At 34.3% G+C, this 14,612-nt stretch overlaps 1 protein-coding gene and 1 long non-coding RNA gene across 2 annotated transcripts; one reads left to right on the top strand and one right to left on the bottom strand.

The window, feature by feature from the left end:
* Window positions 1-5,065: 5,065 nt before the first annotated feature.
* On the bottom strand, window positions 5,066-5,725 carry LOC103667726 (prefoldin subunit 5-like). Its single transcript, XM_040636786.1, has 2 exons — window positions 5,695-5,725; window positions 5,066-5,540 (listed from the first exon to the last, which is right to left on the bottom strand). Exons 1-2 carry the CDS (start codon window positions 5,723-5,725, stop codon window positions 5,095-5,097), a joined length of 477 nt encoding a protein of 158 aa, XP_040492720.1. The 3' UTR covers window positions 5,066-5,094.
* A 602-nt stretch (window positions 5,726-6,327) lies between these two features.
* LOC121106102 lies at window positions 6,328-13,221 on the top strand. The gene is made up of 2 exons (XR_005838850.1): window positions 6,328-6,390; window positions 12,810-13,221. It is a non-coding gene; the product is annotated as an uncharacterized LOC121106102 (long non-coding RNA).
* Window positions 13,222-14,612: the final 1,391 nt, after the last annotated feature.

The raw sequence follows: 14,612 nt of genomic DNA, 5'->3' as shown, positions 1-14,612 counted from the left end.
GTATCTCATAATTTTTAAGTGGGTGGTATTCTTAACCAGGAGTCTAGAGAAAGTGGAAATAACTATGAGCTGGAGTGGATAGGATGGACTTTATGGAAAATTTGGGGCTTGGGTTAAGTCTTAAAATATGTTAATGAGATAGGCAATGGAAGGTCATAGCAGAAGGAAAGATGATATAAGGTAAAAATACATATGGTATATACTTTGGTTGGTCTGGCCTTCTTGCTAATTGTACAGATCTGTTAATTTTTACTTTATAATACCAGTTATACTTTATATTCCTACGTATAGGACTTGAAAATATTCTGCAATGGAAACATAGAATGTAGAATTTTCCTTTCATTATTCCATATTAATTAGTTAATTAATCAATTGATTTTAGTGTAGCTCACATGTCATACAATTTTGAAAACATGAAATAAGGGCACCATACTGTGTTTTTGCTTTACCCAGATAGCTACTTTAATAAGCTTAAATTATAAGACTCTTCATTTCTTCCAGGTGAAATATGTGACTGGAAATAATTTTGTGATCTTGCCACATACCTAATTCTTACTCAACATTTTTAGTTACCTGTGTTTTTTTTTTAAGTTACTTGTAAAGATCATTTGACTATTACAATTATTTTTATAGATTCTTTTTGTCTGTTTGTCACTTATAAGAGATCTTCATTCCCCAGCTTTTCTCTTTAATTACTTATTTTTCTTTTAAACTCTCAAACTAAGCTCTTAATAACAAAACAAATATTTCCATGAATTATAAAATTAATAGAAATAGTGTCACCACATGCCTCTATTCTATAAATTATAGTAAAAGAATTTACTTGAAGCAAATTAAATTTTAATTAAGTGTCTCCAGTTATGTTTCTGTATGGGGTTTATTAAACATCTTTATATTTAATACAAAATTTTTCTAAATCCAAATATGATTTTAGCCCTTATTATTACTTCTGTCCTTTAGTTGGTATTAGCATAATATAATGAACTTCACTTAATTTTACCATGAATGCATAATTTTTTTCTATCACCTTTTAAAACTGATTGTGTTGACATAGTAGTCCATATAGCTGAATTTGCTACACATGACCATTTAATTATATATAGTCTTATGCTGTTTGAGATTTTTAGTTTCACATATTACTTATTAATAAAAATATAGGGGGTGCCTGGGTGGCTCAGTGTGTTGAGCAGCCAACTTTTGATTTCAGCTGGGGTCATGATCTAGGGTCATGAAATTGAACCCCATGTTAGGCTCAGCAGTGGACGTGGAGCCTGCTTGAGATTCTCTCTCTCTCTCTCTCTCCCTCTCTCTCTCTCCCTCTGACCCTTCCCACCTCGCACCTCCCATCTCCCCCTGTGTGTACATGAGCACATGCCCTTTCTCTCTCTCAAAAAACAAAATATATATATGTGTGTGTGTGTGTGTGTGTGTATAAAATAAGCATGAGAGACTTTGGACACTGAGAAACAAACTGAGGGCTTCAGAGGGGAGGGAGGTGGGGGAATGGGATAGACTGGTGATGGGTAGTAAGGAGGGCACATATTTCATGGTGCCCTGGGTATTATACGCAACTAATGAATCATCGAACTTTACATCAGAAACCAGGGATGCATTGTGACTAACATAATATAATAAAAAAACATTAAAAAAAAAGAAAGTTGAAAGGACAAACATCTAAATGTAACTTTTTTTTTAGTTGAAGATAATTTATTGTTCCTATTTTTTATCTCAATTAAAATAATAAAAATTTTTAAAAAACTACCTATTGAAGGAAGGCATTTGGTTTTTATTTCTTTTTCAGTTCCAACTAAAATTTGAATGTGAACTTTATTTAAGAAGCTTAATAAATACTATTTGATCACAGGATCTTTATGTTATATAATAGATCTTAATACCATTTTCATTTCAAAAAAAAACTTTGTTATATAATAGATCTTAATATCATTTTCATTTCAAAAAAGAAAAGAAAAGCCATGAAACTACTTATTTCCAGCTGCAAGCATTAGCTGAATTTCTTCATCATAAATAAGACCTACAGACTAATTTTCATACAAATCAGTTGCCACTGCTACATTATCTTAACGTATATGTACCCTTCCCATTATTCCCTTCTACCTCCAATGTTAAGAGTATACAATTTATGAAAGATAGCTGAATTATTTTTTTTCTAATACTTCAAACATGCCATATTATTTTACACAGACTGTTCAGGAGATAGGTTTTATAAAATGGGAAGCTCACATTTTGCTAAATTACCTAGATCCAATTATATTTTATACTTTATATTATTAAATATTTTCATAACATTAAACATATTCTGATCTTAAAAGGACAAAACAACAAAAAAGAATTTTTAATGTTGTGATTTACCACATACTGGGATAAATATTGGGAACAGCTTGAATTTAGCTCATGATTATATAACAGAATCTAGTAATCATATTATCAGGTTGTATTTATAAATTGAAGCTTATCCATTTTACTTATATTATTCAATGTGAACAAAACACATAAATTATAAAAAATAATTTAGATGACTAAATAAACATTGGTAATTTGATAAGAATTTTATCCTGTTATAATTTATTTCCTAGGAATAGTTGGTTTCTTACTACATATAGTCAGGATTTCTTTTTTTAAATTAATTAATTAATTAATTTATTTATTTATTTATTTTATTATGTTATGTTATGTTAGTCACCATACAGTACACCATTAGTTTTTAATGTAATGTTCCATGATTCATTGTTTGTGTATAACACCCAGCCCTCCAGGCAATAATACGTGTCCTCCTTAATACCCATCACTGGACCAACCCATCCCCCACCCCCCATTCAGGATTTTTTAAATAAATTTTCAGTTGTACCTATGTTTTATTACTTATATTCTAAAAAATTTTTTTCGTTATTTCCTTTTATATATATAAATGTGTACATTTATAAATATATACGTGTATATATGTATATATACAAGAGGAAACTATGCCGTATAATGTCAGTGTAGCTTTTCCTAATCTACTGAAGAAAATTTCTCTTTTTACTCTTTGTTAACTAGCTGTGATCTGCTACTGGAAGGGGCCATTTAGCAGATCTTAATACCCTAGCCATCAAGCCAATTTATGTGTTCTAGTGAGTAACAGCTTCAATGTAAAATGAACATCAAGTTCAGGAACCCAAATAAATGAATATAGATTTTGGTGGATTTTGCTTTCTCTTTGTTTTCTTTTTCTTTTTTCCTCTATAACTCATAAGTTAAAAAAACTTAAGGTTGTTCAAATGCAGACGGATTCCGGTTTCTTCATTCTTTCATTTTTCTGGTTGAATATTCGATTTTAAATTTTCTCGTTTCCAAAAGCCATTGTTCACCAATATAAGTAGCTTTATATTGGTTTATAAACCAATTCTGTAACTTAAATTGGAATTAAAATAAGCTGGACTTTATATTTAGGGAGAAAATTGCCAGAGTAACTTTCTATAACTATTTTCAGCATTTGATAGAAATTTGTAACTTTTGTTAGTCTTTGCAATAAGGACATACTATAGTCTAGCCCAGCCTTATTCTATTATTTGGNNNTTTCCCTATGTTTCTTGTCTTATCTATGCTAATTATGTGTGTTCCATGTTTAGACTTATTTATGTATGTTTAGATTTTTAAACATGAAATATCTGAAGAAATATACTACTATTTTCTTTTAGGTATATCTTATAAGATCAATGTAGTTATTCACAGTCATGAACAGAAATATTTCCCCAAGTCTCTTGGCAGCTTATTTGAAATACTTTAGAAACAGAAGATTATCTGATAAAATGAATTCATTCTTTTTTTAACGAAAAAATTTTAATGACAGCATTATTGAGATACAATTCATATACTGTACAGTTCACAATTTTAAATTGTACTATTCGTTCGTTTCTGTATATTTACAGTGCTGTACATCAATCACCACCGTCTACTTTCATAACATTTGCACCACCCCAGAAAGAAACCCTACACCCTTTAGCAGTCACTCTCCATTCCCCTCTACTCCAAGTCCCTGGCAACCACTAATCTTTTTGTCACTATGAATCTGCCAATTCTGGCCATTTTATATACATAGAATCATATAGTATGTGGGTTTTTGTGTCTGTCTTTCACTTAGATTAATGTTTTCAAGGTTCATCCATCTTATAGCATGTCAGAATTTCATTCCTTTTTATGGCCAAATAACATTCCATTGTATGGATTATATTACATTTTGTGTGTCTATTCATCAGTTCATAAGAGTCCATTCTTTTTGAATCAATTATTAATCTTCAGTGACAAGAAACCTGAAATTATAATTTGGTACTCAGCAGTCTTTGATGTATGTTTTAGACATTAAAAATTTGTGTGTGGTTTTTTTTAAAGATTTTATTTATTTATTTGACAGAGAGAGAGACAGCCAGCAAAAGGGGGAGCACAAGCAGGGGGAGTGGGAGAGGAAGAAGCAGGCTCATAGCAGAGGAGCCTGATGTGGGCTCGATCCCATAACGCCAGGATCACGCCCTGAGCTGAAGGCAGTCTCTTAACGACTGAGCCACCCAGGCGCCCCAAAAATTTGTGTTTTAAAAAAAGCTTTTGCGTGTCTGTTTGATAGTTGTAAGAGATTTAAGCTTGCCTTTCAAAATTTTAAAAACTTCTTAATTCCAAAATGCATCTGGCTCCCAAAAATTTTGGGAATTGAGGGATTGTCTGTAATATCTGGAAATTAAGAGGGAAGGAAAATTTGGCCATCTGTAGAGAATATTCAATTTATCCTTTTTTCTAGGTAAGCATTCACTAGACCTTCTTTCTTTATATATGTCTAAATAAAGGACATTGTTATTGGCAATAGTTTTAAATCTTTGTCTTACTTTCCTCATCTAATTGATCAGTATGCCCAATGGATTCTACCTTATTAATACCTCTTACTTCATTCTCTCTTTTCTGTTCTTACCTCTAGGTACTGAGTTCATTTTTTTTCTCCCAGCGGGTACACTTATTAGCATTAAACACAAGACCCTTCTCTTCCCTGACCCCAGGAAGCCACACCCACAAAGTCACAGGGTCCCTCTGCCCCATTTCTGAAACAAGCTCTCAGGCCTTGGCAGTAGTCTGAGTTGCCCCCAGGGCTGTGAGCTGCTGAATCTTCTGGCTCATTATCTTCATGACAACCTGTTTCATGGCATGCTTCTGCTGCAGAGCTGGCTGGATTTTCTCCATTTGCCTGTTGAGGAAGTCTATCTTCTTGAAAAAGTCCTTGGCATCTTCAGCTGTCTTTTCTACATAGTAGCCTGTTGCCACGTCGATGAGTACCTGTGCTACATCATGTAGTTTCCCAGGGACATACGTAGAACTCGTCAATGGGATGAATAGTTCTTTCCCTTTGTTCTTATTCAGCATGTTCAGACATTCCTTGGCTTCCACATACTTGGTCTGTACCACCCTGGACTGGGTGATGGATGTGGACAAGAACTTCACTTCCTGGTCCTGCTGGTTCTTGAGTATTTCTAGCTGCAGCACGTTCAGCTCAATGATGTTAACTGAGCCACGTTGAGAAGCAAGTTCATTTTTGTTCTAAATTATAATATAGCAGCTTCTTTATATCTATCAGCAGCTTACCTTACATGAATTACAGAATTTTAATCAAACTATATTTTAACTTTCTGTATACGTGTCTATTTTCCAGTCACTGGCCTGTAAATTCCTTCAAAGCAAAAACTGTCATTTATTTCTTGACTTTTCTACAGTAGCTGCCAAAGAGTTTATGCTGATCTGTTTGCTGAAGGAATAATGAATGAATGAGTAGAGTGAATAAACATTATCACTTAAACTATATTGTTAAAAATTATATCATAAAATTTATTGTAGGGGTACTAGGGTGGCTCAGTCGGTTAAGCATCTGACTCTTTTTAAAAAAAAAATGTTTTTATTTGAGAGAGAGAAAGAGGGGGGGGAGTCAGTGAGAGCAGGAGAAACTCCCTGCCAGGCTCGATCCCAGGACCCCAAGATCATGACCTGAGCTGAAGGCAGATGGTTAACTGACTGAGCCACCCAGGCACCCCAAGCATCCAGCTCTTGATTTCGGGTAGGTGTAGAGCCTGCTTAAGATTCTCTCTCTTTCTTTCTCCCTCTGCCCCGCCCCTCCTCTTACAAATAAATAGATAAATAAATAAATATTTACTTTAAATGTAAACTAATATTTAATTTTTGGAAGATTTTATTTATTTGTTTGTTTGTTTGACAGAGAGAGAGCACAAGCAGGGGGACCAGCAGAGGGAGAGGGAGAAGCAGGCTCCCCGCTGAGCAGGAAGCCTGATGCGAGGCTCCATCTAGGACCCTGGGATCCTGACCTGAGCCAAAGGCAGATGCTTAACCAACTAAGCCACCCAGGTGCCCCTATAAACTAATATTAATATACATAATTAAGACATTCAAGTGGTTTCACTGCTAGTAAGTGACCTGCTATTTAATTTATCTTCAATATGTGGAGAGAAAATGATTTGACAATAGTAAATTTAAAATTATGACAATATTTTAAATAACACTTGACTTTGTGGTCAAGTGAGTATTTAAATGTATACCGAAAAGTAACTCTAAGTTACAGCATCAAAAGTAGGTACCATATACGCAACTAATGAATCATCGAACTTTACATCAAAAACCAGGGATGTACTGTATGGTGACTAATATAATATAATAAAAAAATTTAAAAAATAAAAAAATAACATAAATATATTATACATATCTATGACCATTAAACATATAAAATTAAAAAAAAAAGTAGGTGCCAAACTGCTTTTATGATCTCATCTTTTGGAGTTCTTCATCTTCTATGCTTTTGAAATCAGCTGGTTTTAATTCCTAAATAATAAATTCTGCTCAAGAAAATTGGGGATAGGACCATATTCCTTTTAATTATGCCTTTTTTTAAAAGTATTTGAGACTTTTAGTTTATTTTGATTAGATAAGTGCAATTTACAGATTTGATGGTTGTCCTAATGCATAGTTACAGGCTTCATAGGAATTTTATGCTTCTCATTAATTATATGCCAACAAAAGTTTTTTGTGCTTGCTATCTTTAACCAGCAATCTATGTGGCAATAAGTTTCAAAAGGTAGGACTGAGAGCTAAACAATTTAAACTTCTGTAATAATCACAGACACCACGATGTCAAGGAGGTCATCCACGTGAATAGCTGAGTGGCTTAGAAAGAAGCATGCTCCTAAGGTCCCTATGATAGTCATTCACTCATATGCTCTTAACGGGAAGAAGTATTTAACTATACAGTTATTAATTTTTTTAATTACAAGTTTAAACAGATGTCATTATTGCTGTTAACATTATGAACTCCTTGGAAAACTGTGATCTTCTAGATTGGGGTCAACAAGCTTTTTCTGTAAAAGGTCAGTAGTAAATATTTTAGGCTTCACAGACCAGCATGTCTCTGGCACTTCTCAACTGTGCTACTAAGGTGTGAAAGTAGCCATAAGCAATACATAAACAGATGAGTATGGCTGTGTTCCAGCTGTAGTTATGGGCACTGAAATTTAAATTTTATCTAATGTTCAGATGTCATAGAATATTTTTTTCTTTTGATGCTTTGAAACATTTAAAAATGTAAATACCATTCTTGGCTCACAGGTCATACAAAAACAGGTGTCAGACTAGATTTGTTTTACAGGCTGAAGTTTGCCAGCTCCTGCTCTAAATGGTTAAATCCACCAGTTAAGAAAATCTGCTTTAAGTAATGAACTCATAAACATCCCCACTACAAAGTCTATCACACCATTCCAAAGTTCTTACTAATTTGAGCATATGCCTAATGATGAAAGATGTTCCATTTGTCACCAGCAGCGTCTGTGTGACCCCAATAATGTTGCTTCTCAAGTCCCGCTCCATGAGTATCTCATAGAAGTAAATAAAAAAACTTCATCCCTGCCGGCCGTGAGACTAATCGTCTTTTGTAAAGATGATGTGATGTAATGGAAATAAAACTAGGTTTGGAAACTAGACAGTAGCCCTTGTTCTACCACTACTCAAAGTGGTCAAGTTTCTCAAACTTCTGAGGCTCCATTTTCTCACTTGCTCATCTCAAGGAAGTATTAAGAGGTCATATTGTAATATACGAAATCACTGATCTATGAAAATCACTGGTAAAGTACAAAGTGTAACATAAATATGCCGCTGTGCTGGTGGTTACACTTTTTATTTACTCTTCCCTATGATTTCTGGTAGAGCTCCTTGTGCTGATATATCCCTCTTAAAGATTAGGAATAGAATAAGGATTGCACATACATTTTCTTCAGGCATTTTGCCTCCATACTCTTATACCTTTAAGCCACTTTTATCTTTTTACTGTATGGATCTATCAGGTTCATTACTAATAATACTAAGAAATTTTCAAATTATATTCCACATATTCTTTTTATCACTACTCTGTGAAAGCCCAGACTATTTTGTTCTTGCTGTATCCCCAGGACCCAAAACAATGTCTGGAATATATTTAGGGTCTCATATATAGTTTCTGAGTTGAATTAGTGATGAAAATAATCCCATATGTTTACTTGCTTTTTGTTATCAAAAGGAATATAGAAAGTTCATCATAAACAAAATGGGTTTTAAATGCATAAAATAAAACACATAGGGTTGCAAAGAAAAATCGACTTTATTCAACTTTACTGAAATGTAATTCTATTCACAGACAGTCCATAGATGCTGGCTCTTAAAATACAGAAGGATTTCTAACTAGTTATCAAGAAACACACAATCCATAACTATAAATTCCAAAATTACTTTGATAGAATGTAAAACAAATGCAAACTTTATCAGGTCTCTTCTTTAAGAAAACTTTGCACTTAAAATTATAATAAAAACAATGGATTTTTTAAAAAATCTGTTTTGTTAAATTTCTTTTGGTTACAACAAGAAAAATAGGTTTTTAGTAAGCTTACTCGAAAAGCACATTTGTCTGGGAAGACACCATCAGCGAATTGATAGGTGAGAAAGAACGTAACAGGGGTAGCTCTGGAGATTTCATCTTTCTCCAGAATAGGGCCATTGATGGTGGCTCCCAGTGATGGGTCCACATTTCAAAATACCAGAAGAGAAACCTAACTGATCCAGTTTGAATCACAGATGCATGCCTGAATTAGCCAAGGTCAGAAGATGGCATCATGTAGCAGAGATATCAGCACTGAGGGCTACTATATGGTAGCAGGGTGAGCTGGAAAGCCACCTCAAGGCACATATAGTCTTATTAATCTGCTTCTAGGAAATAGTACATTTATTTTATACTTACTAATTTTTCCAGAAGAAACATTTCACTGCAAGATAATTTTGTCTATTGATAGTCTACCTAAAATTATGAATTTTAATCTATGCCAAACCACCTGCTACTATATTAATAAATGGCTTAATATCATATAATACAGCCAGTATAATGTAGTGGCACTATAGCATAGGTGTTAAGAGAGTGGCCCTTGAGCCAGAGTTGCATGGCTTCATATCCCATTTCACTTAACTAACTGAAAGATTGGATAAGTTACTCAGTCTCTGCCTCTCATTTTTATTTTCGATGAAAAAGAAGTTTATTAGTGAGCTTCTGCTGTAGTACAAACCGTAAAATCTGACTGGCATACCACAGTAAGCTTTTAGTTTTTGCTCAGGAGTCTGTGGGTAAGTTGAAGTAGGTATGATCCACGCTGGCCTCAAGTGGACGTGGTTCCAAGTGGAGGATGGGTCTAAGTCTGAGCCAAATATCTCTCATCTTCCTTGGCACTAACTAAAGCATTTTTTTTCCTCAGGGTAAAAAGCAAGAGGGGAGCTTGGGTGGCTCAGTCAGTTAAGCGTCAGACTCATGATCTCAGCTTAGGTCTTGATGTCACGGTTTTGAGTTCAAGCCCAACATTAGGCTCTGCACAGGGCATGGAGCCTACTTCAAAACAAAACAAAACAAAACAAACAAAACAAAACAAAACAAAAAAACAAGATAACAAGGGAAAAAGTGCAACTGCACAAGCATATTTCAAGGCTCTGTTTGCGTGATGTCTTCTGTTACTCCATTGGTCAAAGCAAGTCCAGACCCAAAGTCACAGAGCAGAGGTGTATACATATACTTTCCATGGAGGTGTGCTAGGGAAAGGGGACATGATCCAATCTACCACAGTGGGGAAAATTACTACTTAGATTTAATAGAATTGTTATAAGTTCAATATATGTAAAGAGCTTAGAATAGTGCCTGGCACGGAGTAAATGCTCGATAAATATTTGTTATTATTGGGCATACTCTTATGCAGAAACTCACACAGAAGTTTAGTGTTGTGTGTATGTGACATAAAATATATATTTGGCACATATGTCATTTCCTTGGCATTGAATATACATGCTAAATTTAATTTAAAACTAGTCTCTATTTTTGTCATTGTGATTAAATGAACAAGATTATGTGTCTTTCAGACTGGTCAGCCAACTTCTGGGATAGTCAGAGTGATTGCTACCTCAATTATTTAACTGTTAGTGGAATCATAGAACTGCTAAAGACCATTGAGTTCAATCCTCTTGTCTTACAGAAAATACATTGTACCAAGAATGGTGAGATATCCAAATGAAAGAGAGAGAGCTAGATGGATAAGGATGGGTGGATGAATGATAGATAAGGAATTAAATAGAAAATGGGAATTCAAAGAAGGGCAAACCTAGATCTGTGGAATTTCTTACCACTGTATCACACAGCCCAGGTGTAGTTTCCAGTAGTTTTATCGAAACGCCATTTATCATATTGTTTTCTTTTAGTGAACCTTAAAAGAAGAAAGAATTTTAAGAAGCTTTTAAAATGCTTTCTTTCTATTCCTTCAGTTGAGAAGAAATATATTATAGGGTGACGCTTACTTATAATGTAAAAAACAAAAACAACTAATCCTTTTAGAAGCTTTCATTTATCAACTTAACTAATATTGATTGAATACTTATCTGTTAGGCACTGGGCATACAGCAGAAAAAAAAAATCCTTGGTCTGTGAGCATACCAGGTGGTCATTCCTTTGTCTGTGATGGACACAAACACACAGGAGAGACAGGCAATAAACAAATTAATATGTAGAATATTCCACCAACAATAGGTAGGTTATTCCATAATCTCTTAAGTGCAATTCCAAAATCAAAAAGTTCTGAAATTGAAGCTGTTTGTAATTCATATTGTGGTAAAATCTGACCTAATCTTATCTCATTTAGTAGTAAATGTGAAATGAGGCTATTTGTTGCCTTTTAAGAAAACCCCACTTTGAATATATGTTTTTCTGTAGATGTATTAACCTACTAGACCCCTACCTCAGATATGGAGGGAAGAGGAGAGTTACATAATTACGGTACATGTACCATATTACCTTTAAAAACTCAAAAAATGCTTAATTCCAAAACATATCTGGTCCCTATAAGGATTATGTTGGACTATATAAAATTTAGAAATTATACATACCATGAATGAAAATGAAGCAGGGTATAAAGAACAGGGGGTCATTGAGAAGGAGGGTTGAGTGTGGAGGTTGCTTGGCTAGATAGTAAGAGAAGGCCTCTCTGGGAAGTGACTTATGAGCAGATTCTCAAAACAGACAATGGAGCTCTCAGGGGGGAAAAAAGAGTGTTTCAGTTATTGGGAACAAACATGTGGCTATCTGGGGAAAAGTGTTCCAGTCAGAGGGGAAGACCAAGGTCAAAGACATAAACCAAAAGTGTGCTTAGCATATTTGAGGAAGAACAAGAAGTTCACTAAGACTGTAGAATACCAAACAAAGGGAGAGTGGTGAGATAGGCTGACAGGTGAACAGGGGCCCAATCATGTAACGTAGGGTAAGACTTTATCCTAACTGTTACGGGAAATCTTTGGAGAGTTTTGCGCAAGGCAGTCTAAAATCCAGTTTTCTTTTTAAAAATGTCACTCTGTTACTCCGAATAATAAAATTACCTTTCTTTTGCTATGCAGATGATAGATTATTATAGTAGTAAGGATTTGGAGAAATGAATGATCATGGCTCTGGGTGAAATTCAAAAATTTAAAGGTGAAATTTTATTTTATTAATAAAACAATATCTTAGTCATACTTTAATAAAATATTTATTTGAGCAAGTCCTGTGCTATGAATTAATCTAAATATTATTAAACTATTGTGGTTTTTGTTTGTTGTTTCTAGAATTTCTCTAAGCATTAAGGCTAAGAAGTTAGCTTGGTCATGATAATGCTTTTCCCAGTCTCCCTTCCTCTTCCAAAGATTCTTCTCTTGGGGCGCCTGGTGGCTCAGTTGGTTAAACGTCCAACTCTTGGTTTCGGCTCAGGTCATGATCTCATGGGTTGTGGGATTGAGCCCCGCATTGGGCTCCTCGCTTGGCAGGGAGTCTGCTTGAAAGATTCTCTCCCGCTGCCTCCCCCCACTCATTCTCTCTTTCTCTCTCTCTCTTTCTCTCTAAAAATAAATAAATCTTTAAAAAAAAAAAAAGATTCTTCTCTTGTACCTGCTGAGAACTGTTTCTTATGCTGGCTCTGCCACTAATTGTAACTTTGGTAGAGTTGTTTAACCTCTCTGGATTTCAGTTTCCTATAGTACAAAGTGTGGGGATTGAATAGTCTGATTGACATAGCTCTTTCTTACTTGCATTCGTGAATTTAGCAAGTCTTGTGTGTAAGGCTAAAATTCTATATGATTCTTAATGAGAACTCGTAAAACTCTCAAAATGTCCTTAAATGTGAATCTAAAGAAATACAGAATAACTGACTATATGTTGAGAATTGGTAAGTTCACTCTTCTTTCCTTTTTAACAGGACCAAGGAAATAAATACCAGAAGCCAAGAGCACAGAAAATTTTTTTTCATCAATCCATAGAACCCTGATACTTCTCTAATTCCATCACACACAAAGGAATGACCACCTTGGCAGATGGCCACAGAGGATGTCAACAATTTTTTGGAGGCAAGCAATGAAATATTTATATTATAAGTTTTCTGTTGTTGAGTATGTAGAAACAGGTAATATTATCTTACATTTAGATGAAGAAAAATAGTGTTCTTTAATGTAGAAATTATATATATTAAGCATAGCTAATATAGCTATTTCTCTATAGCGAAGCTATTTCTCTCTTCCTTTTCTTTTTTCCTGAGCATTATTGCATGTCAAAAACTACATTAAGCTCTTTTTGCATATTGTATTTCATAGTATAAAGCTGCATTAAATCCCTAAATACAAAATAAAAATTTAAATAACAGAAATTAAGTACCCATGTTTGAAAACAGTGCTGTTTGTATCCATCTTGGACACATTATCATCTAATGACAAATATCAAATAGTTCGGGAGGTTAGAATTATTTCCTATTTATTTTGGAATTATCCACACCATTTATGAAATTTTTTTGTTTAATTCCAGCATTTTTTCTCACTTATTTTTAACAACTATTCTGAAGTGCTCCAAAATCTTGGGAAGTAATCCCTTTACATTCCTCACAGCTTTATATTTTGTAAGAATCCTGCATCAAAAGAACTCATGGAACTTTTAGTTCCTTTCTCAGCAGCTCTTATTGCTCTTGGAAGAACAGTCAGCCAAGGATTGTGGACCACAGTGCCATATTCAAAATTGAAATTAATTACATTTCCAGTTAAAGGGAAAGTTTGCTTGGAAAGAAATTGACTGTATTTTAAAGAAAAAATTATAAATATAAGGAATCTGCCTTCTCCACCTTCATGAAATATAAAGACTTAAGTAGATGAATATAAAATGAAATAAAAATAAATTCATAAAAATTTAAGTAGAATGCACTACAATTGAATTTTTCAAAGGATTTTATACAAACAAAGAAACTGTAGATATGCTCAGAATTTTTTATTTAGTATTAATTCAACTCATAGGCCTAAGGTCATCTAGCAAACAAGTCTGCTTTTTAAGTTGTACATAGAGGAACACTTTCTAAGTAAAGGAGGACATAAATGTTTAAAAAGCCCAGTGTAGGGCTTCTGAGTTTTCTTTCCGTTACTAAAGTCAAAATTAATTCTTGCTTTTCTGTTGGGGAAAATTTCATCTAATTACATTCAAATTATTCTGCAACTTTTTGGACAGCAAATCCTGTTCACCAAAGAAAGGAAAAAGCAGCTGTGTTGCCCTCGCCTCACAATTATAAGAATAGCATTATTATGCAGTCACTGGGCTTTATAGAACCAAGAGTGGTTATCCACCGGGTGCCTCCTGGCAGAGACACACCTAACCCTTTCTGAACTGCTGGTAATATATGCCTTTTGTTCCTAAGGATCTTTAAAGAAATAGTTTCCATTGCTTCCTTCAGCAAACCAATCTAGTAAAACAGCTCTCAGGAATAGGAAGTTCTTTCTAATAACCCTTTGCGCTGTTCTAGTAATCGTTTCTAAAACAGGTTTTCTTATACTTGAATCACAATTTAAATCTTTTCTTAGTTTGATATAATCAACGTAACTATTTTAAGAAAATTCTTAATGGGGCACCTGGGTGGCTCAGTCAGTCACTCGCATGTCCAACTCTTGATTTTTGCTCAGGTTATGATCTTGGGGTTGTGGAATTGAGAGCCATGATGGGCTCTGCGCTCAGTGGGGAGTCTGCTGGA

Source organism: Ursus maritimus, unplaced genomic scaffold (assembly GCF_017311325.1).
Source record: "Ursus maritimus isolate PB19 unplaced genomic scaffold, ASM1731132v1 scaffold_1, whole genome shotgun sequence".
In the NCBI taxonomy this organism is placed as follows: Eukaryota; Metazoa; Chordata; class Mammalia; order Carnivora; family Ursidae; genus Ursus; species Ursus maritimus.
This window is presented reverse-complemented; position numbering and strand designations above follow the sequence as displayed.

Coding starts and splice junctions, on each gene's coding strand:
- LOC103667726 (XM_040636786.1), bottom strand. CDS start 5,725: ATGACAGTTTTTGCTTTGAAGGAATTTACAG. Junction 5,541..5,694: donor TGCTTTGAAGGAATTTACAG/GCCAGTGACTGG, acceptor AACGTGGCTCAG/TTAACATCATTGAGCTGAAC.